Source organism: Schistocerca cancellata, chromosome 1 (assembly GCF_023864275.1).
Source record: "Schistocerca cancellata isolate TAMUIC-IGC-003103 chromosome 1, iqSchCanc2.1, whole genome shotgun sequence".
Classification (NCBI taxonomy): Eukaryota; Metazoa; Arthropoda; class Insecta; order Orthoptera; family Acrididae; genus Schistocerca; species Schistocerca cancellata.
In genome coordinates, this window is record NC_064626.1 from 1,110,321,633 (window position 1) to 1,110,346,561 (window position 24,929).

Sequence of the window (24,929 nt, forward strand, 5' to 3'; positions counted from 1 at the left end):
TGAGTGGAGTTAAGAGCATGTGCTATGCATATAAATGAATAAAAAGGAGCCGCTTAAAATGTATCTATGTGCCCTAAGAAGAAATACCTTTTTACAATTAACATTATCAAGCTAAGAATAATATTTAGTTCTTGAATACAGGTGGTCAAATAATTTATGGAAGTAATGATCATCCAGTGTGTTATTAATTTCCTTTTATACTAATGGAGGATGTTGTGGCTGTGTGTAGTACAATCTCATTAGCTGTAATTTTATGTCATTGAATATTACCCAAGATCATGTTAACTGCACCCTTACCATACCAATGTACTTTATGAAATGAATATATTACATTTCATAGTTTTTACAACAAATACCTTTGAGGAGTAAGTGTACTGGAAAGTAGGTCCACAGATTCAAACTTCTATGAAGTAGTTCATGGCGTGGGAAATTAGAAATTTACACTGTATTCTTACTGCTTGTTTTTTTGGAATATGTACTTTTCTTATACAAATCAATTTTCTGGAAGTCTGTGTTCTATGAAATGCAATACAGTGCAGAAACTAACAGATCAAGAACAATGTAGATAGCAATATAGAATATCACAGTAAAGATTGTAATAATTACTGCTCACCATATAGCAGAAATGCTGAGTACCAGATAGGCACAACACAAAGACTCTCACAATTACAGCATTCAGCCATTAATGACTTTGTCAACAATAGATACACATATGCACACACACACATACACACAAACTCACACAAATGCAACTCACACAGACGACTGCAGTTGCCTGAGACTGCAGGCGTATGTGTGAGTTGTGTTTGTGTGAGTGTGTGTGCATATGTGCATCTATTGTTGACGAAGGCCTTAATGGCTGAAAGCTTTAATTGTGAGAGTCTTGTGCATATCTGCAACTTAGCATCTCTGCTATATGGTGAGTAGCAACTTTCCTTCTCATAACACTGTTACACTCCATCTTGGATTTTTCATTGTTTGAACATTATAATATTAATATATTACAGGAACAACCTTAAAAACAACACACAAGGCAGTAACATTGGTTAGACTTTATGATACTCACATAATAATTAAATCATCAGCTTTATATCCATCATACTCCGTAACTTTCCGCAACTCATTTAAATCAAGTGTTGGGGAACCACACACAAGCATCTCCACCTCTTCTGGTCTGAGCATCTACAGCAACATATAAGGCTATATAATATTTAAGTAATAGGGATATAGAAATAAAAAATATAAAATGAAAAAGAAATGAAGAAACTATGGAGTATGCAAGAATCAGAGAGTATATGTTGAAATAATTTTTCTTATTTATCTAAAATTGTCTTTAACATGTGACACATAAACATGTTTCCACCATGGGTAGTTATAATAGAGAGAAGTGTACCACAAATTAAGGCAATTGCTGTATATGATTTATGTAATGATATTAAGGATGAAGTAAGATTAGAAATGAGACTTTTTGGATTTTATGGTGGTTTGCATGCAGGGATATTAATTTATGCATGAGTCTCTGGATATGTTAATGAAGGTACTGAAGGGCATTAATAATGGTGCAAAGGAGTAAATCTACTTGACACCTGTGAGACCGCAGTTGGAGTATGCTGCAGGGGTATGGGATCCTACACTGAGAGATACTGACAAAGAAGATGGAAGGATTGCAGCAGAAGACACCCTGCTAAGGGATGGGAGACTGCATAACAACAAGAGTTAATATTTTTAATTATGTTTGAGAATGCCTAGCTGATTGTGTTTATAATTTTTTGATGATGTCATTCTGGATTTGATATATTAGGACTTGTTTTGAGCAGATCTGAGATGGTAACCACTGACTGATATGATTTGACTGGGACCAAAAAATTTTATGGTCATAGTTAGAATAAAAGAAACATATTCTACATTTCCTAGATCATTGTTTTTATTGGAACTACATTGCAGTTTGTTATTATTTTAAAATGGAAGTAAATCCATGAAACTCAGTGGTTTTGACTGGGGATTTACATTTGATCGTCTTTTGAAATTCAGTCTCTTTGGAAGTTCCTCACAATTTAGAAGAGTGCTGAAATAGTCACTGTCTTGTGAATAGAAAAGAGATTGTCAATGACTTGGGGACTTATCATGAGAGAAAAGGGACTGGAGCTTACAACCTCAGATCTATTTTTGAAAATAGAATAAATTGTTATCCCAGTAGTTTAAAAAAATTGGGACAATGGAAACTTCTTTGGTGAAAACCACTTTAGGGAGTAATCAAAAATGCTAATCCCTCTCCACCAACAGTGGTACAACCAAGCCATTGGGTTTTGGAGAACCTGGAAAATCGTATATGGAAGAGTTCAAACTTCCTTAGTTCCTTGAACTCCATTTGGTGAAAGTTACAGTCTAAGATTACTTCCATTTTGCAATGTTTAACTATGTTTCTTTAGATGGGCAGCAATAGTCATATGACTCAAAATGATGGAATCATATTCATCTCATTTGTTGTCAGACCCTTTCAGCTGGTACACAGAATCCCAATTCTCCCCTACTAGATTAAAGGCATTAATGTTTGATTCGTTCAGAGTTAAATGCTGTAGAACACTTTTTATTATTTTTGGCACAGTTGAATTTATGTATGCTCCACCTGGCAAAAGGGGCAAGAATAATGAAAATCTAAGCTACTGTAGTTTACCTTATCTATAACATTATTGTTGATTACAGCATAGTCTGTTCTAGTGGGGCAAGTGTTCATTACTACAAGGGTCACTCCTAAAGAAATGCACACTATTTTTGTAAAAATACAGTTTTCATTCCGCATGTGTGAAAGTTTTACAGTGTGTAGGTGTATTCTTCCCACTTGTTTTCAAACTTAGTTCAACCTGTTCCCGTGAGTGGCGCCATCACAGCATGTCTTCAAGATGGCTGCTACACTTGACATTTGTCCGAAGCAATGTGCTGTCATAGAATTCCTGTGCTGTGAAAATGAGACAGTGGGAAACATCCACAAGAGATTGAAAAAGGTGTATGTCGACCGCAATATAGTTAGTCGGTGGGCAAGCAGGTTATGTGCTGAAAGAGGGCAGGGCAATATTGAGGATTGTCCTCACAGCGGCAGGCCTCATACTGCACACACTTCAGACAATGTGCAGAGAGTTAACGAATTGGTGACTGCTGACAGACGCATCACAGTGAACGAATTGTCACGCTATGTTGGGATAGGGTAAGGAAGTGTTTGCAGAATACTGAAAGTGTTGGCGTTAAAAAAGGTTTGTGCCAGGTGGGTTCCCAGGATGTTGGCAGTGGCTCACAAAGAAGCAAGGAAAACGGTATGCAGCGAACTTTTGGAACAGTACGAGAATGGTGGAGATGAATTTCTTGGAAGAATTGTGACATGATGATGAAACTTGGCACCATCATTTTTCACCAGAGACAAAGAGGCAATCAATGGAGTGGTATCATGCAAATTCACCTAAGAAAAAAAAAATCAAAACCACACCTTCTGCTGGAAAAGTTATGGCTATGGTGTTTTTCAATTCCGAAAGACTCTTGCTTGTGGACATCATGCCAAGTGGAACCACCATAACTTCTGATGCATATGTGATGACACTGAAGAAACTTCAAGCTCGACTGAGTCATGTTCGACCACATCGGCAAAAGCAAGATGTTTTGCTGTTGCACGACAATGCACGGACATGTGTCAGTCAAAAAACCATGGAAGCAATCACAAAACTTAGATGGACAACACTGAAACACCCGCCTTACAGTCCTGACCTGGCTACATATGACTATCATCTCTTTGGGAGACTGAAAGTCTCTCTTCATGGAACAAGGTTTGAAGATGATGACTTCCTTGTGCACGCTGCCAAACAGTGGCTCCAACAGGTTGGTCTAAAATTTTACTATGCGGGTATACAGGTGCTGGTTCCAAGATGGCGTAAGGCAGTTGAGTGGGATGGAAATTATGTGGAGAAATGAAAATATTGTTCCTAAAGGATGTATCTACACACTGTAAAACTTTCAAACATGTAGAATAAAAGATGGATTTTTTTAAAAAATAGTGTGCATTTCTTTTGGAGTGACTCTCGTATATTTTAAAAACTGTATGAGCTTAATGCATCACTGAGTTTCAAGTTTATTACTCTTATTGAATTTTCTTCTGTGTTAAAGTTACCAAATGTAGCAGGGTCATTAGCACCAATTTGACTAACTAAAATACTAAGACTATTCATAAATCTCATTACATAAGCATTTGGTGGGTGATATACCCATATCACTTTATGCTTCACTAATTTGAGATCATGACTATGGAGCACACCTGCCATTTTGATTAACCCTTGTAAACCATAGTGCTCCAACAAGCAAATTTTTCAAACTGCTGTATCCTTACTAATATAAATTTCCATAATATGCCCTTTATGGAATTGGCTGCAATAACTGATCATTGGCAAATCATCTTCTAATCTATAATATATAACTTCACTGGATTTTAGTTAATGTTCAGTTATTACTAATATACATGGTGAGTATTCCTCTACGAATATTTGTAATAAGACTAGTGTGGTTCATATATATTATACTTTTAAGTGCATCATCTTTAAAAGTGTTATCCCTTCTTGGTGATTTACCATTTTTTCTTGAATCACACATATTTAAGTTAATTTTTTTTACAATAATCAATTGTAATAGTTGGGATTTTAGGACCATTTTGCAATGATCGATAACATGTATGTTAGTGTAACACTCTGTTTTCATTTCTTGAGATATGACTCCATCTATGTACACCTTTAATATCACAATGGTTTAGTTTCCCTATTAAAATTTTATGAACTATTGAATCAAAGGGATTGTCAAGGTCACAGAAAAGTCAACATTGTAATTTCGTTATTTGGTTCTACCAGAACAAAGTTCGTGAGGTCATATACTACTTGCTTTGTAGACAATCTTTTAATGGCATTAAATTGGTCTGTTATTAAAGGTTATTCTCAAAAAAGTGGTTCAATATTCTGTAACTAGATACCTTCTAAAATTTTTTGAGAACATGTGAAGTAGGATGACAGATCTATAATTATAGGCCACTAGCTTATCACCAATTTTATGTGTGGATGTGGCTGCTGCATATTTTAGTCTTTCAGGAAATACATCTTAACTTCTCTAACTGATCTGCTTTCAGTGATCCATTGCTAGCAGGAAGCTCTAGGCAGCAGTAGAATGTGCAGAACAAAATGGTGAAAGTAGTTTGCTACATAACACAGAAATAGAAAAACTTACAATTAATGCATTGGATGCACAGACACTGTGGAATCCCAGATAAAATGCACGAAACTGCTCATATATTGCTGCATTCAGTATCCAGTCCATATACAGATTAACATATTCTTGTCTGTTTTCATTTGTTACAGGAATATTTTCACCATCATCCTTGAGTTTGTACGTCTTTACTTCCCCATACTCTTCCAGTGAAACCTGTGGTCACGAAACATTACCTTAAAATTAAGTTTCCCAGGTAACAATAATAATTTCTTCAACAGCATAAACTGACAAAACGTATTATTCAGGTTACCTGGAAACTCATGCACATATCTTCTTCGACATTGCCTTCATAAGCAAGTAGTTCTCGGAGTCCTCTAGCAACATCCTATACAAAAAGAATAAAATTATTGTGAAATATGTAATGCTACCTCATATATAATTGACTGAAATGCAATGTCACTGCATAATAGAAATACAGTAATCTAAGGACATATCATTCACTAAACTTAAATTTATGATGTGAACTACAGTGACAAGGCTATGCACATTATGTCAGAGACTTCAGCACAAACAGGTAGTTTTTCATATTACAACTATGAATTGCATAGGATGACAATCAAAGTGTACTAGTAAACCTACTGGAAATCAAATGCCACACATTATATGGTAGACTGTGAGGTGAAGATGTACACTATTCACCACCAGTAAAGGAATGAAGTTCATGACATTGAAAGTATTTGGAACAAAGAAAAATAATGTAGACTTTACAGTGAGGCGACAAAAGTCATAGGATAGGGACATGCATACATACAGATGGCGGTAGTATCATGTACACAAGGTAAAAAGGGCAATGCATTGGCAGAACTGTAATTTGCACTCAGGTGTTTCACGTGATAAGGTTTCCGATGTGATTATGTCCCCACAATGGGAATTTGCAGACTTCAAACGCGGAGTGGTAGTTGGAGCGAGATGCTTGAGACATTCCATTTTGGAAAGCATTAGGGAATTCAATATTCCAATATCCACAGTGTCAAGTGTGTGCAAAGAATATCAAATTTTATGCATTACCTCTCACCAGAGTCAACACAGTGGCAAATGGCCTCACTTGATGATCGGGAGCACCGGTGCTTGCATAAAGTTGTCAGTGCTAACAGACAAGCAACACTACATGAAATAACTGCAGACACACGATGAATGTACAAGGGCATTTCAAAAAGTAAAGATACAATGGCTCGCAGTCCTTAAATAGAACATTTATTTAGAAAACGTCAGTTAGATCTCATTAACTGGATGATTTGTTATTTTTCGACATAATCACCCCCGTTATCCAAACATTTGTTAAGTCGGTGCACAAGCTTTGTATCCCACAGTCATAGAAGGTTGCCGCCCATTGTTGGAACCACATTTCAACTACATCTTTGATCTCTTCATCGTTGTGGAATGATTTTCCACCAAGATATGACTTCAGGTAATGGAAGACATGGAAGTCGGTGGGCGCAAGGTCCGAGCTGTATGGCGGATGATCCAAAACGTCTTATTTGAATTGTTTGAGTAGTGCTTTGGTTATGAGCGCTGTGTGAGGCCGAGCGTTGTCATGAAGCAAGCAGACTCCACTTGTCAGCATTCCCATGCGTTTGTCTTGAATTGCCCTTCGAAGACGTTTCAAGGTCTGGCGTTATGCAGCAACATTAATTGTCGTTCCAGGAGGCATAAATTCCAACAGAAGAATGCCTTGCCTGTCCCAAAAAACAGAAGCCATGTTTTTCTTCGCTGAAATCGACGTTTTGCATTTCTTGGCTTTTGGTGAATTCGAATGGCGCCATTGCATTGATTGTTGCTTGAATTCATATGTATGGTGATAAACCCACGTCTCGTCACCTGTCACAATGTAATCAATGAACTCATCACCTGCTTCAGCATAGCGTGTGAGGAAGTCAAGTGCAAAGTCCATCCTTTTCTTTTTGTGTTCTTCCGTTAACAGTTTTGAAACCCAGTGCGCACACAATTTCCTGTACCCAAACTTGACAGTCACAACGTCATAAAGAGTTGTCATTGACACGTCCGGTATGATCTGATGCAATTCTTTCAATGTCAGACATCTATTTGCATGAATTGCTTCCTCTGTTCTCCGAAGAAGGGCATCAGAGATCACAGATGGACTTGTTCTTTGTTGGTCATGAACATACGGCCCTACCTTCAGAGAAATGACGACACCATTTCGTTACATTTTCTTGATTCATAATGTTCCCATAAACAGAAACAATTTCTTTGTGAATATCCGCTGGTCGCTGACCTTTTGCATGAAGAAAACGTATGACGGAAGCACACTTCGCATTTGGCGGGATTCTGAATCGGCGCAGCCATTTTAAACCCGACCTACTCCAACCAGAAGCAACGTTCAACTGCCGAACGACTGCGAGGAGAAAGCTAACGGTTAAGGTTAACACCAGTGTTGCCAACTTGCTCGCCAAAACTCTTCTGTTCCTCTGGCGTACGGTGTATCTTTTCTTTCCGAAATACCCTCGTATCCGTTAAGACAGTACAGAAAAAATTGGCATTAATGGGTTCAAATGGTTCAAATGACTCTGAGCACTATGGTACTTAACGTCTGAGGTCATCAGTCCCCTAGAACTTAGAACTACTTAAACCTAACTAACCTAAGGACATCACACACATCCATGCCCGAGGCAGGATTCGAACCTGCGACCGCAGCGGTCGTGGGGTTCCAGACTGTAGCGCCTAGAACCGCTCAGCCACTCCGGCCGGATTATTAATGGGCTATGGCAGCATATGACTGATGCAAGTGCTTTTGCTGAAAGCAAGACATTACCTGCAGCCCCTCTCCTGGACTTGCGACCATATAGGTTGGACCCTAGATCAGTGGAAAATTGTGGTTTGGTCAGATTAGTCCTGATTACAGTTGGTAAGAGCTGATGGCAGGGTTCAATAGCGGCGCAGACCCTACGAAGCCATGAACCAAGTTGTTGACAAGGCACTGTGAAAGTTGGTGGTAACTCCATAATGATGTGGGCTGTGTTTACATGGAGTGGACAGGGTCCTCAGGTCTAATTGAACTGATCCTTGACTGGAAATGATTATGTTAGGTTGCTTAGAGACTAAACATTCTGGCCAAATTGAGCGATGGATTGGCCTTCAAGATCGTTTGCCATTAATTCCATTGAACATTTATGGGACATGCCGTATTTACCCAATTGTAAGACGAGTTTTTTTCCCAAATTCGTAATTCGAAAAATACAGGTTCGCTTATATTCGTTGATGTTAACATTTGTACGTCGTAAATTGAGTATGTAGAATTCGTCTTACATTTACAGGTGAAGCTTTGGCTATCGAGATTACGTACAGATTTATTTTGAAGAATTCGGAAGGGTAGGTTTGCGCATACGATATTCGCGTTCGAACAGGCTCAAGATTTCTCGAAAAATCGTGTGACATTTAACTCGTGCAGCCCTATAACTCCGCTCACCATAAGAATGAATCTCATGGAAACATTATACTATGTATGCTTCCAAATTTTCCGCAACGCCAGTGAATTTCGTTTCACGGGGAGCGGAAGCCAACCTGTGTCGAGTACAGTCAAATACGATTATGAAGATGCGTTTTATGTTTTATACTGTACGCTACGCGTACATCGACTCAGCGGTTATACGGGGCAACAGCTTTACCAGTGTGTTTCATGTGGACGGGCTGTGATCCAACTAACTTGCAGTGATGTGAACAGTTGTCGTAAAGACGTTAAAAGAGATGAGCAGAGAAACAATATAGCTTTGAATATCATTTAATTTTTAAACAGAAGGCCAAACTGAGCGAATGATTTGGCCTTCCAGATCGTTCGCCATTAATTCCATTGAACATTTATGGAACATGCGGTATTTACCCGATTGTAAGACGAGTTTTTTTCCAAATTCGTAATTCGAAAATTACAGATTCGCTTACATTTGTTGAGGTTAACATTTGTAAATTGTTTAATTGAGTATGTAAAACTCAGGTGATACGCTTCTTAGGTGACCAGATGGAAAACATAACATGCTCTCCATTTTAGCTAACAAAGTATTGAAATTAAAAACCAGAGTGATGAAAATTCCTGACTTTAAGAAGGGTAATTTTTCTGCATGAGCTATGTGTGGAGTAAAAGCGTACTGCTGATTTCCCTTTTAGTTTAATATTGAAGCCACTGAAGGTATTACAATCAGTCGTCTGGTAATCTCCGAGCTCCTTCAATATCTGATTCCGAGGAATACGGTGCATTTCAGTAGTGATACGTTGATAACGAGGCGATCAGCAACAGAATCCCAAGCCACCAAAAAAATCCACATTTCCTCCTCCTCTTTTATGACGAGCTGTTCTGCATTTCGCCATCGTTCGGCAGTGACGTGTCACAAAGCTTCGTGTATCAGTTCCAGTATTTTTGGCAGCTTAAATGTCTTGTTATTTCTCGCGATAAATTCCTTAACTTGGCTCCAGATCAATTCCATTGGTTTCAGATTACAGTGGTTCGGTGGCAACTGTAAAAATGCAGCATTTGTACAGTGTGCTCGACGCCGCGAAGATGATTGATTTCCGTGTTTCTAACAAGGGAACCTCCCCATCGCACCCCCCCTCAGATTTAGTTATAAGTTGGCACAGTGGATAGGCCTTGAAAAACTGAACACACATCAATCGAGAAAACAGGAAGAAGTTGTGTGGAACTATGAAAAAAATGAGCAAAATATGTAAACTGAGTAGTTCATGTGCAAGATAGGCAACATCAAGGAGATTATGACCACTCGAGCGCCGTGGTCCCGTGGTTAGCGTGAGCAACTGCGGAACGGGAGGTCCTTGGTTCAAGTCTTCCCTCGAGTGAAAAGTTCAATTTTATATTTTCAGTTTATGTGACAAACTATTATGTTTTCATCAGTTTTTTGGGAGTGATTATCACATCCACAAGAAAACCTAAATCGGGCAAGGTAGTAGAATCTTTTTACCCATTCGCCAAGTGTACAAGTTAGGTGGGTCGACAACAAATTCCTGTCACGTGACGCACATGCCGTCACCAGTGTCGTATAGAATATATCAGACGTGTTTTTCTGTGGAGGAATCGGTTGACCTATGACCTTGCGATCAAATGTTTTCGGTTCCCATTGGAAAGGCACGTCCTTTCGTCTACTAATCGCACGGTTTTGCGGTGCGGTCGCAAAACACAGACACTAAACTTATTACAGTGAACAGTGACGTCAATGAACGAACGGACAGATCATAACTTCGCGAAAATAAAGAAAGTAAATTTTTCACTCGAGGGAAGGATCTCTCGCTCTGCAGCTGCTCACGTTAACCACGGGACCAGGGCGATACTGAGCTTACGCTCTGCTAAATGTTGCCTATGTTACACACGGACTACTTAGTTTGTATATTTTGCTTATTTTTTCATAGTTCCACGTAACTTCTTCCTGTTTTCTCGATTGATCTTTGTTCAGTTTTTCAAGGCCTATCCACTGTGCCAACTTATAACTAAATCTGAGGGGGGGTGCGATGGGGAGGTTCCCTTGTAAGACGCCTATCTCTCTGGCTCGTGTGAAACCACATCTATCCTACAAAACAATGGGCATATTCAAATAAAGAGTATTTGATTTTTCATTTTTCTCCAAAAAATTTAATTGTGTAATGTTTTCTTAACTTCAACAGTCTTTTATAAAATATCGATGATTAAGAATGTACATTTGCAATGAAAATCAGAATTTTGAGTGCGATAAGTAATTAGAAACTGGAAGACGTGCATTTTTCTTGAAAAAATGACGCTTAAGTATGCGTTAATTAACATATGTTCGATGAATTTCATATTTAAATGATTCAAATATTGAAGCTGATAAAAAAATGATAGACTGCAACGAGTTTCAACCGCCGCCCACCATCACGCACGATTACGGCGCTACCGTTTACGCAACACGTAATAAAAATACTCTCCCTCATACGACGGCGGATTAAATATAAACGGGATTTAATTTTTTATTTAAATTAATTTATTGAAAAACTCAAGGGACTTATAATTTATTTTTCCACATGGTCTCCTGCTTTGGAAATGCATTTGTCCTAGCGCATGGGCAGCTTTTTGATGCCCTCATCATAAAAAGAACTGGGTCGTGTCACCAGCCAGTTGCGCACGAAGTCTTCCACATTCTGGTCATCTTCACATTGTCGCCCTCCTAGAGCTTCTTTAAGCGGTCCGAATGAATGGAAATCGCAGGGCGGTAAGTCCGGGCTGTAAGGAGGGTGATAAAGTGTAGTCTAGTTCATTTTCTATAGCTTGCAGACAGTTAGAGCTGCATTGTCTTGGAGGAGGATGACCTGTCTAATCGATTGGTCCCGTCTTTTGCGGCGATATGCAACTCTCGCCTTGTTCAACAGTTCGCAGTAGTAAGCAGCATCGATTGTGCGTCGCGTATGCAAAAAATCAACCAGCAAAATGCCTCGCTGATCGAAAAACACGGTTGAAAGAACCTTGCCAGCTGACAGTCGAGTCTTGGCTTTCACTCGTGCTGCCTCCCCGAGTATTTCACTCGGTAGTCGCCAACCTCAGTCATCTTCCCTCTATCCGTAGAGTATGTTGTCTAGCCTGGACGGAAGCATGATGACTTACGGTTGAATGCCTCATGAAATCTTCGTTGGCCTTCCTGGATACTGCAGCTGCAGTATCGTCCAAGATGCGCCAAATCGACTCGCTCCTTAGTGCTACTCTGGGATCCAACATCCTTATTACCTGAAGTCTATTACCCGCTGCATCTTCATAAAGAGCGCAGTTCCACAGTGCGTGTTCTGGTGTGCCCACACTGCCGCAGGCGCAACTATCATTCATATGTCTTTTGATTTTGTGTAGATACGTGGCATAAGGACCATGGCCAGTCAGGCAATGTATCAGTCCACTCGATGGGCTAAGGAATCTGATTTACAATCTCTTCCTGACGTTAGGGAGAGATTCGTATGTTCTCCTGCCAGTGTCTGAAGTGTCCCATTCATTTTGTCATAGTTGTAATATGCGATCTTTTATTGCCCTTTTTCGAACTGGCCTCAGTTCCACGCACCCTTCGTACTTCCATTTGATTGGCTTTCTTTAATCAGTAAAAGACACCCCTTTTCCTAATTTCCAACTCCAGTGGGGATATTCATAGAATTACTAACAAAGCATCATTCAGGGTTGTGCCGTAGACCCCTATTAATCTTAGTAGTGTGCCTCATTGAACTCTTCTCACTATTGAGGCTGGCTTCACTAGCTGCAGTCTATGAGCCCAGACACTCGCACCATATCCTACGACTGATGCTAATATAGATTGGTAGTATACTCTAATTGTCCTCAAGGAAAGCCGAAATTGCCTATTTGCACTGGTTATAACTTTATTCATCGCGTTTGTACCTTTTCTATCTGCTTCCTCTGTATGATGGGCAAAGTTACGACGTTAGTCCAGAAACACCCCTAGATATCTCGTTACTGCGCTTCTCCTAATCGTTACATTGTTTAATTTTACCTCAGGGTTTCTCACTATGTTCCCTTTCAGCAGGAGGAGCCGCGCGGGATTAGCCGAGCAGTTTCAGCCGCTGCAGTCATGGACTGCGGCTGCTCCCGGCGGAGGTTCGAGTCCTCCCTCCGGCATGGGTGTGTGTGTTTGTCCTTAGGATAATTTAGGTTAAGTTGTGTGTAAGCTTAGGGACTGATGACCTTAGCAGTTAAGTCCCATAAGAGTTCACACACACAAATCCACAGGAGGGACGTTGTTTTGTGAGGTACTAGTGATAATTTAACATTTTGACATCAGCCCTCAAGTTTGTGTAGGGCCGCATTACATTTGCTTGTATAATTCTTCTGGAGTTACCAGTTACAACGAACAGCACGTCATCTGCAAATGCCACCAGACCGTTTATGTTATCGCTGTCATGTAACTTCTTCTGCATAATATTTTTTTCAAATATCTTGCCAAGAATGTTCAAAACAAAAATTGGCCTGTAGAATTTGGGTATCATTGGATCTTTATCTTGTCTTTTATTAATCATTACCACTTCAGCGTTCTTCCACGTTGCAGGTACCCTTCCTTGCAAAAGATACTCATTGTAGAGATCGCACAAATAACTATCTAATTGGTCACATAAGGCGTGTACAGGGTGTACATAAAGTATGGGAACACTTTCAATTGTTTATTGCACAACAACCAAACATTGTACAGATATCATACATATGTCATTTTGAAGAGAAACCCTGAAAGTTTTTTTTATGTATACCGCCACAGCTTAGTTTGGTAAATTCCCGATAGTCAGCGCTAGTCGCAAACATGGCGAGTTCAGGTGCGGAGCGAGCTTTCTGTGTGTTGGAGTTCGACAAAAACAAGTGTGCTACAGCTGTTCAACGGATGTTTAGAACCAATTACGGTAAGAAGCCACCAACAAGGAAGGCCATTTACCACTGGCACAACAAATTCGTTACGACAGTTGCTTGTGACCGGGAAAGAGAAGCTGACGTCCCAGTGTGAGTGAAGTGAATGTGTAGCTGGTGCGAGAGACATTAATCAGGAATCCAAAGAAATCGGTTCGTCGTGCATCCTGTGAACTCGAAATGGCTCCAATGACAATGTTGAAAGTCCTGTGATAGAAGTTGTCTGTGAAACCATTCAAATTGGATCTAGTGCAGAACCTCAATGACGACGACAAAGACAAACGTTTTGAGTTTTGTTCGCAGCTGCAACAATTGAATGAGGATGGGGATGGCATTGTTAATCGCTTAATTTTTAGTGACGAAGTCAATTTTCACACTAATGGGAAAGTTAACAGGCATAATTGTCGAATCAGGGGTACAAAGCATCCACACAAAAGCATTGAATTTGAGCGCAATTCCCCAAAGGTAAATTTTTCTTGTGGCTTGTCACGACGAAAACTGTATGGGCCATTCATCTTCACCGAGAGCACTGTCACTGGATATTCCTAATTAGACATGTTGCAGCAATGGTTGATGCCTCAAATGCAGTCGGACTCTTCGTTCATCTCTCAGCAGGATGCGTCTCCACCCCATTTTCATTGTGAAGTTCGTGGATACCTGAACACGGAGCTGCCGCATTGATGGATGCTACAGAAGGGGACAGCTGTTTCATGAAATGGCCTCCCCGATCACCAGATCTCACTCCATGTGACTTTTTTCTGTGGGGACACATTAAAGATCTGATGTATGTATCGCCGCTACCACATGTTGTAGCAGAGCTCCGGGAGAGAATACGGGAAGCGACTGCCACAGTCGACGATGCCATGCTGGGACGGGTATGGCAAGAATTCGATTTCAATATAATGTCTGCTGGGTCACTCATGGTTCACATATTGAATGTTAGTAAAAAAAAAATCTGAGTTTCTCTTCAAAATGCAATATGTATGACATCTGTACAATGTTTAGTTCTTGTGCAATAAATAATTCAAAGTGTTCCCGGACTTTATGTACACCCAGTATTACAGTTGCAGGGATCCTGTCCTGCTCTGAAGATTTTTCTGTTTCAGTCTTAAAATTATATGCCCAATTTCTTCTTGTGAGATGGGGTACACAAGTTTATTGTTCCTACGTTATTCCCATAACATTTCCCGTAACCTACGCTGATCATCTGTCTCGCCTTCTTCTCCATCGTCATGTTTCCATTAGCAGGGCAGCTGACTCTTCCCAACTTTCTGTTACTGTTCCATCATTCCTTCTGAGAGTGGATAAGACTGTTTGGTGATCATATTTTCTAGCAGACTATTTTATATGGTACACCGTAGGGATCGGTTTCTAACTTAGCCTCCACGAATTGCTTCCATCGTTCCATTTTTGTTTTCCACAATTCTTCCTTCAAACGTTGTTTAAAATACCTGTATCCATGCAACCTTCGGACTCTTTATAGTCGGAATTGAACTGACTTTAAAATTGGACAAATAGTAAAAAATAGTATTCATTTCTGCACGAGACGGTAAGGGTCTAGGTAGTAGCCAGTGGCGTACTTATGTGCTTCGTGCTGCTTCGTTGTCGACGCTGACCGTGACGTATGACGGGGACGAAAGAGTCTGTGTCAGCTGCTGGTACTACGCAGCCGATGAGAGAGTGGTAGGCAGACAATATGTTTGGAAGCAAGAGATATTGTCACATTCTCAAGTCAGCATAGAAGCGAAATCTGATGTGTATTCGGATAAAAACGGCTGTGCTCCCACGTCCCACGGTAGCCACAACCTTAGAAATCGCAGCACATTCGGAAGAAACAGGCAAATATAATGTGACAACGAAGATAAAAATTTCGATGCTGTGCCAATAGGATGATGATAATGATGATGATTAAAAATAGTGACAGAACAGGCGACAGGATTAGTGAACGAAAACGAGGAAAAGAAAACGACCCTTAAACTAATGTAAACCATTCTTTTACGTTTGTTTAATTTCTCCTTGTATTATCAAAGTATAGACAATAAATGGTATAAATTTCGATTTGATATAATGATAACTTTTTATGCAGATATTTTGTCAGTAAAAGTGTTTATAATTTTGATTAGGCAGAACATGTTAAAACAAATTTTTCACAAACCTCTTGAAAATACTCAGCTGAATACGGTAACTGAGAGGTCAATTCGTGCACAAAATCCTGCACCTGGAACACATTCGCGATTACGGACGGCTTTAGAGGCAGCATATTTCTGCAGGGGACTTCCAACGAGCTGTTGGGTCCATGCCACGTCGGGTTGTTGCATTACGCCGAGCACAAGGACGTCCGACACGATGTTAGGAGGAATCCCGTGACTTTTTTGTCATCACAAAGTAGAAGGAAATGACAAATGAAAAAATAATTCTATTTGGAATTGGCATGACAATTTTAACATTACTGCCCCAGTACATACACTCCTGGAAATGGAAAAAAGAACACATTGACACCGGTGTGTCAGACCCACCATACTTGCTCCGGACACTGCGAGAGGGCTGTACAAGCAATGATCACACGCACGGCACAGCGGACACACCAGGAACCGCGGTGTTGGCCGTCGAATGGCGCTAGCTGCGCAGCATTTGTGCACCGCCGCCGTCAGTGTCAGCCAGTTTGCCGTGGCATACGGAGCTCCATCGCAGTCTTTAACACTGGTAGCATGCCGCGACAGCGTGGACGTGAACCGTATGTGCAGTTGACGGACTTTGAGCGGGGGCGTATAGTGGGCATGCGGGAGGCCGGGTGGACGTACCGCCGAATTGCTCAACACGTGGGGCGTGAGGTCTCCACAGTACATCGATGTTGTCGCCAGTGGTCGGCGGAAGGTGCACGTGCCCGTCGACCTGGGACCGGACCGCAGCGACGCACGGATGCACGCCAAGACCGTAGGATCCTACGCAGTGCCGTAGGGGACCACACCGCCACTTCCCAGCAAATTAGGGACACTGTTGCTCCTGGGGTATCGGCGAGGACCATTCGCAACCGTCTCCATGAAGCTGGGCTACGGTCCCGCACACCGTTAGGCCGTCTTCCGCTCACGCCCCAACATCGTGCAGCCCGCCTCCAGTGGTGTCGCGACAGGCGTGAATGGAGGGACGAATGGAGACGTGTCGTCTTCAGCGATGAGAGTCGCTTCTGCCTTGGTGCCAATGATGGTCGTATGCGTGTTTGGCGCCGTGCAGGTGAGCGCCACAATCAGGACTGCATACGACCGAGGCACACAGGGCCAACACCCGGCATCATGGTGTGGGGAGCGATCTCCTACACTGGCCGTACACCACTGGTGATCGTCGAGGGGACACTGAATAGTGCACGGTACATCCAAACCGTCATTGAACCCATCGTTCTACCATTCCTAGACCGGCAAGGGAACTTGCTGTTCCAACAGGACAATGCACGTCCGCATGTATCCCGTGCCACCCAACGTGCTCTAGAAGGTGTAAGTCAACTACACTGGCCAGCAAGATCTCCGGATCTGTCCCCCATTGAGCATGTTTGGGACTGGATGAAGCGTCGTCTCACGCGGTCTGCACGTTCAGCACGAACGCTGGTCCAACTGAGGCGCCAGGTGGAAATGGCATGGCAAGCCGTTCCACAGGACTACATCCAGCATCTCTACGATCGTCTCCATGGGAGAATAGCAGCCTGCATTGCTGCGAAAGGTGGATATACACTGTACTAGTGCCGACATTGTGCATGCTCTGTTGCCTGTGTCTATGTGCCTGTGGTTCTGTCAGTGCGATCATGTGATGTATCTGACCCCAGGAATGTGTCAATAAAGTTTCCCCTTCCTGGGACAATGAATTCACGGTGTTCTTATTTCAATTTCCAGGAGTGTATTTTGAAGATACAGAACTAGCCAGCTGCCTGCTAAGAGTTACTGTACAGTGTATTGTGACACTTACATAAAGAAAAATTGGTGAGAGGACTGCAGTGAATGAAAATAAGGGAAGTAGAGGAAGATATTTCCAAATCATAGTGTGTTCACCTCGCAGTGTTACATAATCAATGAAATAAGTTTCAACTAGTACGGTTACATGAAGTGTGATCAACCATATGCTGACACTGCGTTTACAGAAATATCTTGCATATGACCTTTCCTGGAAATATAACAAAATGGTTCAAATGGCTCTGAGCACTATGGGACTTGACGTCTGAGGTCATCAGTCCCCTAGAACTTAGAACTACTTAAACCTAACTAACCTAAGGACATCACATACATCCATGACCGAGGCAGGATTCGAACCTGCGACCGTAGCAGTCGCGCGGCTCCGGACTGAAGCGCCTAGAACCGCTCAACCACCGCGGCAGGCCGAAATATAACAGCCCTAGCATTTTTCTAAATGGGAATGTGGTATTTTTTTGCACTAGATTATCTGATCTGCATGTGACAAAATCAGTGACATTACTGTTATGAAAATCTGACAAGAAATTACAGGGTGCAAAATGATTGAATATGGGGATTTTTGTGCTGTTGTGGCCATTTGAACATCGTGTAAGTAGGCTGTTTATGTTTTCTTATTGGCAACGTTACGTAGCGCTCTATATGAAAATCACTGGCTGTGCTGTGTGCAGTCTGTGGCTAGTTTGCATTGTTGTCTGCCTTTTTTTTTTTTTTTTTTTTTTTTTTAGAGACTTGTAGTCCGGGGTGATATGTTGCAATACAGCATCACCGGTCCCATTGTAGTGTTGGGCAGCGGCAGCTGGATGTGAACAGCGCGTAGCGTTGCGCAGTTGGAGGTGAGCCGCCAGCAGTGGTGGATGTGGGGAGAGAAATGGCGGAGTTTTTGTAGTTTGTGTAATTAGTGTAGATTTTGTTTATTGCTATTGCGTAATTGTAGAGAGAATCTCCTTTGTAGTTGCAGTCTTTCATTGTTGTACAGTAAAACAGTTGTGGCATGCATGTAGATTTGCACCAAGTATTTCGCAGCTACGCTTGCAATTAACTAGATATTATTTTCAGTGCTATGTTAATGTGTTCCCCTATTTTTGCTCTTCAAATTGTGTTTTTCTGTGTTGTCGTGTGAAATATTGTGACAATAATGGCGTGTGAAAAACGTAACACTAGGCTCCAAAGTAAACTGAGAAATGACAGTGAAGACGAAAGCAGTGTGTTAACGCCACCATGTAATGAATTAACTAGTATTCAAAGTAGTAATTTGGTAACTGTGCATAGGGAAATGGAGCGGGCGTCAAATAATGTGGTAGACAGTGAAACAGGTAGTAAACAGGGAAGCATTATCGATCGATCGGTCGGCAACAGCTCGCCTCAGGAATTGGGAATGACAGAACACAATATTGCAAATACTGTAGACTCAGGTTTTGGGTTCTCACCGTTTTCTCAAATGAGTCAAGACACATTTTCCGCTTGTCAAAATGTGAATGTTGCCGGTGCAAATTCACTGCCGAAAAGCACTGAGGAACATGTTTCAGACACCAGTGCATTGTTATTACAATTAATGCAACAAATGGGACAAAAGCTTCAAAAGTTAGACACAATGGAACAAAATCAGAGACAAACACAGCAACAGTTAGACACAATGGAACAACACCAGAGACAAACACAGCAACAGTTACACACAATGGAACAAAATCAGAGACAAACACAGCAAAAGCTTCAAAAGTTAGACTCATTGGAACAAACTCTCGAACAAACACGTGAAGATTTAACTGCTGAGTTACAAAACATTGAATCGAAATGTCAGAAAGTCTGTAATGACGTAAAAACACAAATTTGTGAGCATATCCAACCTATTTTTTCGCGTCATGAAAATGCATTACAGAATCATGAAGCAGCCATAAAAGAACTGCAAACTGTTGTTCATGAAAATCACGACACCTTGCAAGCTAAAATTGACTCAGTTGCATCTACCGATTCGGTTACGCAACTTGCACTATCGTGCTACCCACACATCTGTAGTACGCCACTACGAACAGAAACTGTGCAGCCGAGACAGGTTCCAGAATTGGTCTTTAATGTTACGTAAGGTAACTACACTTCTTAAGTCATGATATTAGTCCAACTATGCGAGGATTTCTTATGAAAACTGTTGGCAGCATAATCTGATGATTTTCTTTGGAAAGAAACCGGTCGTGACATAAAAAATGTGTATCAATACATCTGTGATGGTCTCCTCTCAACGTTAGCAAGAATCATCTGTGGAGCGCAAGGCGGCCAAAAGTACTGTAGTTCTATTTCAAAACCTGGCTGCGCGGGGTAGCCGCGCGGTGTGGGGTACCTTGTCACGGTCCGTGCTCCCTTGGTCATGGGCGTGTGTGTTGTCCTTAGCGTAAGTTAGTTGAAGTTAGATTAAGTAGTGCGTAAGCTTAGGGACCGATGACGTCAGCAGTTTTGTCCCGTAAGACCTTACCACAAATTGCCAAATTTCAAAAACTACTAGTGAGCATAGTACTTATTGGAATATGTCAGTGAAGTGATTTTCCATACAGTACGTAGACAGGACTTTTGGAGCCAAATGACCTTTCCGTGAACGGGTTTCTACATATTATTCCCGGCCACATCCTTGGGTTCATCTATTGGCTATTGTGCACACTAGAGTCAGTTTCCGGTATGGGGGAACTGGCCTTGTCCAGCCTGGAAAGAATGGCTCAATTTTCCCTGAATCCTTCTAAATGTATCGTAGTCGGGGCATACTGGGCTGGCTTAAGGCCTTGTGACTTTCCGTGATGCCACGTGTTATCCAGCAGCTTTTGGAAAGAAACTTTTCAAAATCCCTGGCAGAATTTACCACCTTGCAGAGTAGGTTTATTGCTGTGAAAGGGAGTTCGCCAGTGTCAGTGCTTAACTCCTGGTCTGGTGGCTGGTTGGCTAAAGGGCCTCGATGTTAAAACAATTTTGTGGTTTTTGAGTTTGAGAAATTGAAATTCAGCCAGCAGACATCGAGAGGGTAGGAGATGAATTATGGGCCCTGTGACACTGTGGGACGGAGCTCATAGTTTAAGAATGTTCGGTGAGTGATCCTCAGTGCTCAATAAAGTTGTTGTGCCAGTTCGCCTTGAAAAGATTCGCAAGTGTTTTCTGTTTTTCTACCAGTTTTTTAGTCAAGTGTTTCACTGAAGTTAGCATGCACACTGGGCATAGCTCAGCTTGAGCAGGCCACATAGCAGAATGTTGAACCATTTGCTAACTCGAGGTTGTGTATAATGAACAAAGTGGACTTGGCAATGTCTAAGAAGACAATAAATTCCATTTGTTTCCAAGGAAACCTGAAGTGTGCTTTTTTTCCTTTTTATTTGACATTAAATTGTTATCTTGTTTTATTTATGGGGAAGACTGTCCCCGGGAGTTGCTAGAAACCAGATGGAGATGGAGAAGTGACTGACAGAGGTGTCCGTTTTCCAATCTAGTGGTCGGATCTGAGAGTTTTCTGAAAGTTGTTGGATTGCTACAGTGCATTTATTGGTGATATGTGAGTAGTGTAAATTTCAGCGATATCTCATGGGTCAAAGCAGGGCTGGTGACCTTCAATTCAAACTAATTTAACAGTGTAGCAATACTGAGGATTGATGCAGGTATACCAACAAACATTTCTCAGTAAACCCATGTAGCTATGTATCGCATAATTTTTCTTTTGCAACACACGTCGCTTAGAATGTGTGGATTCTGACCATGATCTCGAAGGGGATTTTGTGTGATGCCACGAAAGCCACATGAAAATTAGCGTAGTTCTTGTAGATGCCAAAATTACGTGAGACATCCTGTATATCATTTCTGTAAGGATCATACAGATAAATAACACATCCCACAGAAGTGTATAAGCAGTTACATTTTCCCGAGCACTATTAATGAATCTTACAGAAGAAAAACCTTTCTCTTGTTCGTACATTTTTGCTAACATTGGCACCAACACTGTACAATAGTTATGGGACACTGCCCACGCATTGGAGCCAACATTCAGTTGAATTCGTACGGAGCCAACTTAATCATGTCAGACGGACAGATCGCGGCTGGTATATTTGCGGTTTTGGACATGAATAATTATATTTTGTCACTGAGAAGTAGAAAACGAAAAAAATGTAAAAGAAGATTGTCGGAAATGACTGTTACACATACATACAAATAAACCAGTCTCAGACGATCTATTGCGTGACATTTAGAGTAAGAAGACATCGATTAGAAAATTCAGTTTAGGATCGGTCTTGGTGTGGTTTAATACACCCTTTCTTATACAAAAGATACAGTCAATACAGCTGGCCGGAGTGGCCAAGCGGTTCTAGGCGCTACAGTCTGGAACCGAGCGACCGCTACGGTCGCAGGTTCGAATCCTGCCTCGGGCATGGATGTGTGTGATGTCCTTAGGTTAGTTAGGTTTAATTAGTTCTAAGTGACTGATGACCTCAGAAGTTAAGTCGCATAGTGCTCAGAGCCATTTGAACCATTTTTTGAACAGTCAATGCAGAAAAATTCCAAAATTAGTAGGAGATGTGGGTAATCCATAAGCTTCAGAGAACAGAATCAAGAGAACAGTGTTCTAAGAAGTTGATTTAAATATTATGTGGCATATGGTTAACTCTGAATTTGAATTAAACTTTGTGTTATGCGGATAAAATACGGAAATTCTGACTCTCATTTCAAATACAGAGGGGTCCAAAAAAAAATGTATCCACTGTTCAAAAGTCCATAACTTTCAAACTAATTGACGGAGTTGTCTCATCTTTGGTAGTGAAATAATTTGTAGTTCCGGCAATCGCCAAACAAGCGTTGTATTGCGTTGTTTTGTTTTGTCAGATGACAGTCGCCAGATAGTTAGTGTTCTGTTCTTAGTTGCACCTAGTTACTCGAGTAAACATGGCTTGCGCAAGGCTTACATTCGATTAAAGGAGGACAGTTTTGAAGTGGTATTTTAAGTACGAAAACATTAATGAGTCTCAACGGCAATGGCGAAATGAGTATCAAACAGAGTCACCGACACTTTTAACGATTCGTCGGATTCGACACAAATTTGAAGCCGACGGCTGTGTTAAAGATGTACACAAACAACGATCTGGACGATATGTATCAGTAACAAGTCCAGCTAACTCCCGTCGTGTGTTGCAACAATTCACTCGCTCACCACAGAAGTCTGTGAGACAGTGTGCCCGTGAAACTGGAGTGAATCGCTCAAAAGTTCGGCGAATTTTGAAGACAGCAAAGTGGAAGTGCTACATCCCACGATTGCTACACGCAATGAACGAGGACGACCCAGATCGTAGAGTGGAGTACTGCGAGTGGTTTTCTAACATGGTGCGCAACGGTGAAGAGTTTGCAGAGATGATTGTGTGGTCTGACGAGGCACAGTTCAAACTCAATGGTACAGTAAATCGCCACAATTGCATCTACTGGGCCGCCGAAAATCCGAACGTCCATGTAGACAAAGGCGTGAATTTGCCAGGAGTAAATGTGTGGTGTGGGTTGTCTTACCGGGGCTTGATTGGGCCATTCTTCTTTGACGGCACAGTTACCGGTGAAGTGTACCTTCAGAAGCTTCAGACATCCATTTTACCTGCCATCCGAGACTTGTATGGAGACGGAAGAGTTTACTTTCAACAAGATGGTGCCCCAGCCCACTACCAAAATCGTGTTAGGGCGTATCTCGATGAAAACCTACCAGGAAGATGGATAGGCCGTAGAGGTGCTGTGGAGTATCCACCACGTTCCCCAGACCTAACTCCTCTGGACTTTTACCTGTGGGGAACACTAAAGGACGTCGTTTATCGACAAAAGCCACGCACATTGGATGAACTTCGAGAATCCATCGTACATTCATGTGCAAATATCCAACTGAACACGTTGCAGTCAGTAGTTCGTGCTGCAGTTCGGCGGCATCGTTTGTGTGTGGATGTTAATGGTGACCATTTCGAACACATATAGTGATATCTTTAAGTCGGACTTTAAGCTACATTTTCACCAAAAATGAGACAACTCCGTCAATTAGTTTGCAAGTTATGGACTTTTAAACAGTGGATACATATTTTTGGACCCCTCTGTTTATTACGCCGTAGCCCACCCAGCGAGTTGATTATAGGACGTAGTTGTTGGGTGACTGTAAGTTTATGAAATTAATACTTAAGACACTACGTAGCTAAACTAGCTTCTTCCTGAAGGAGCTAATCATCTGTTCGTTACATAGATCCAAACTTTGAAAAACGACTACCCGTTCCAGGCATTCTGCCGCCCCGTGGAAAAATTCCAAGCACCCCCCCCCCCCACCCCCCACCCTATCCCGGCCCCTTGCGTTTTCAGACTTAGTCAACCTTTTCCAGAGGAGTCATTCATCCATGACGTCTTATTTTCACGCACCACACTTACCCATAGGTCTTTCTGACGTGGGGCACCAGGCAACGGAACGTAAGTGAAACGCTTACAGTGCATGGTTTACCTATTCTTCACTTATTTGTTTATTACGTAGTGTTTTTCACAGCGATGTTACTATTGGCGTTTACGTTTGCAGTATGGAAACTGTGTAGCCATCATATGCTGACATTTATCTTTATTTATCAATTACGAGGTCATGCTGAAAAGCAATGCCTCCGAATTTTTTATGTGAAAACTCTTCAAGCTTTTTGAATAAAACAAACTTTATTAACATTATACATCTTTATTCCTCATGTCTACATATTTGTTTCTCAACATAGACACTCTGGCGACGAACACATTGCTCCCAACGAAGACCAGTTTGTTGATACCGTCACTGCAGAATGTTTGACTTTGTTGACGTAGTCAAAACCTCACCTTTGCTTTTACCGCTTCATCACTATCAAAGCGAAGTCCTCGAAGGTGTTCTTTAAATTGTGGAAACAAGTGAAAATCGGATAGGGCAAGTCGGGACTGTATGGAGGATTCACCGACGCCAGTGAACCCAAGCTGTCTGCTACAGGTTTCGCAGCGCTGATGTGTGGTCTGGCATTGTCTTATAGAAAGAGAGGTTGTTCCAAATGTGGATGAAGTTTTTTGCAGTTAGAAATGCGATTACAATACGCTGTTTCTCATGTACTGGCGTGCCAGTTACGTTACGCACCATTGAGTAACACATTACAATTCGGAGCCCTCTAGCGGCAGTGGGTTTGCGATTAGCGTCAGCGAAGTGGGAAAATCTATCGAGTAATCTGCGAGATATGTAATTCCTCAACCGGTACTGAGAGCACAATAAAAGTTCGGAGGCACTACTTTTCAGCAAGCCCTCGTATGAAGTTTTTCGCTTTGTAGGGACTGACATAGGTGCATTTCATGTGTTT

General features: G+C 41.5%; 1 protein-coding gene across 1 annotated transcript in view; it reads right to left on the bottom strand.

The window, feature by feature from the left end:
* Positions 1 to 24,929, bottom strand: part of LOC126131442 (probable E3 ubiquitin-protein ligase HECTD2) — a gene marked incomplete at its 5' end in the record, with an annotated part of 375,805 nt that overhangs the window by 27,730 nt on the left and 323,146 nt on the right. Inside the window, 3 exons of the mRNA XM_049915173.1 lie at positions 1,067 to 1,182; positions 5,251 to 5,445; positions 5,543 to 5,617. Of these exons, the coding sequence (XP_049771130.1) occupies positions 1,067 to 1,182; positions 5,251 to 5,445; positions 5,543 to 5,617 (386 nt within the window). The remainder of the gene's footprint in view (positions 1 to 1,066; positions 1,183 to 5,250; positions 5,446 to 5,542; positions 5,618 to 24,929) is intronic.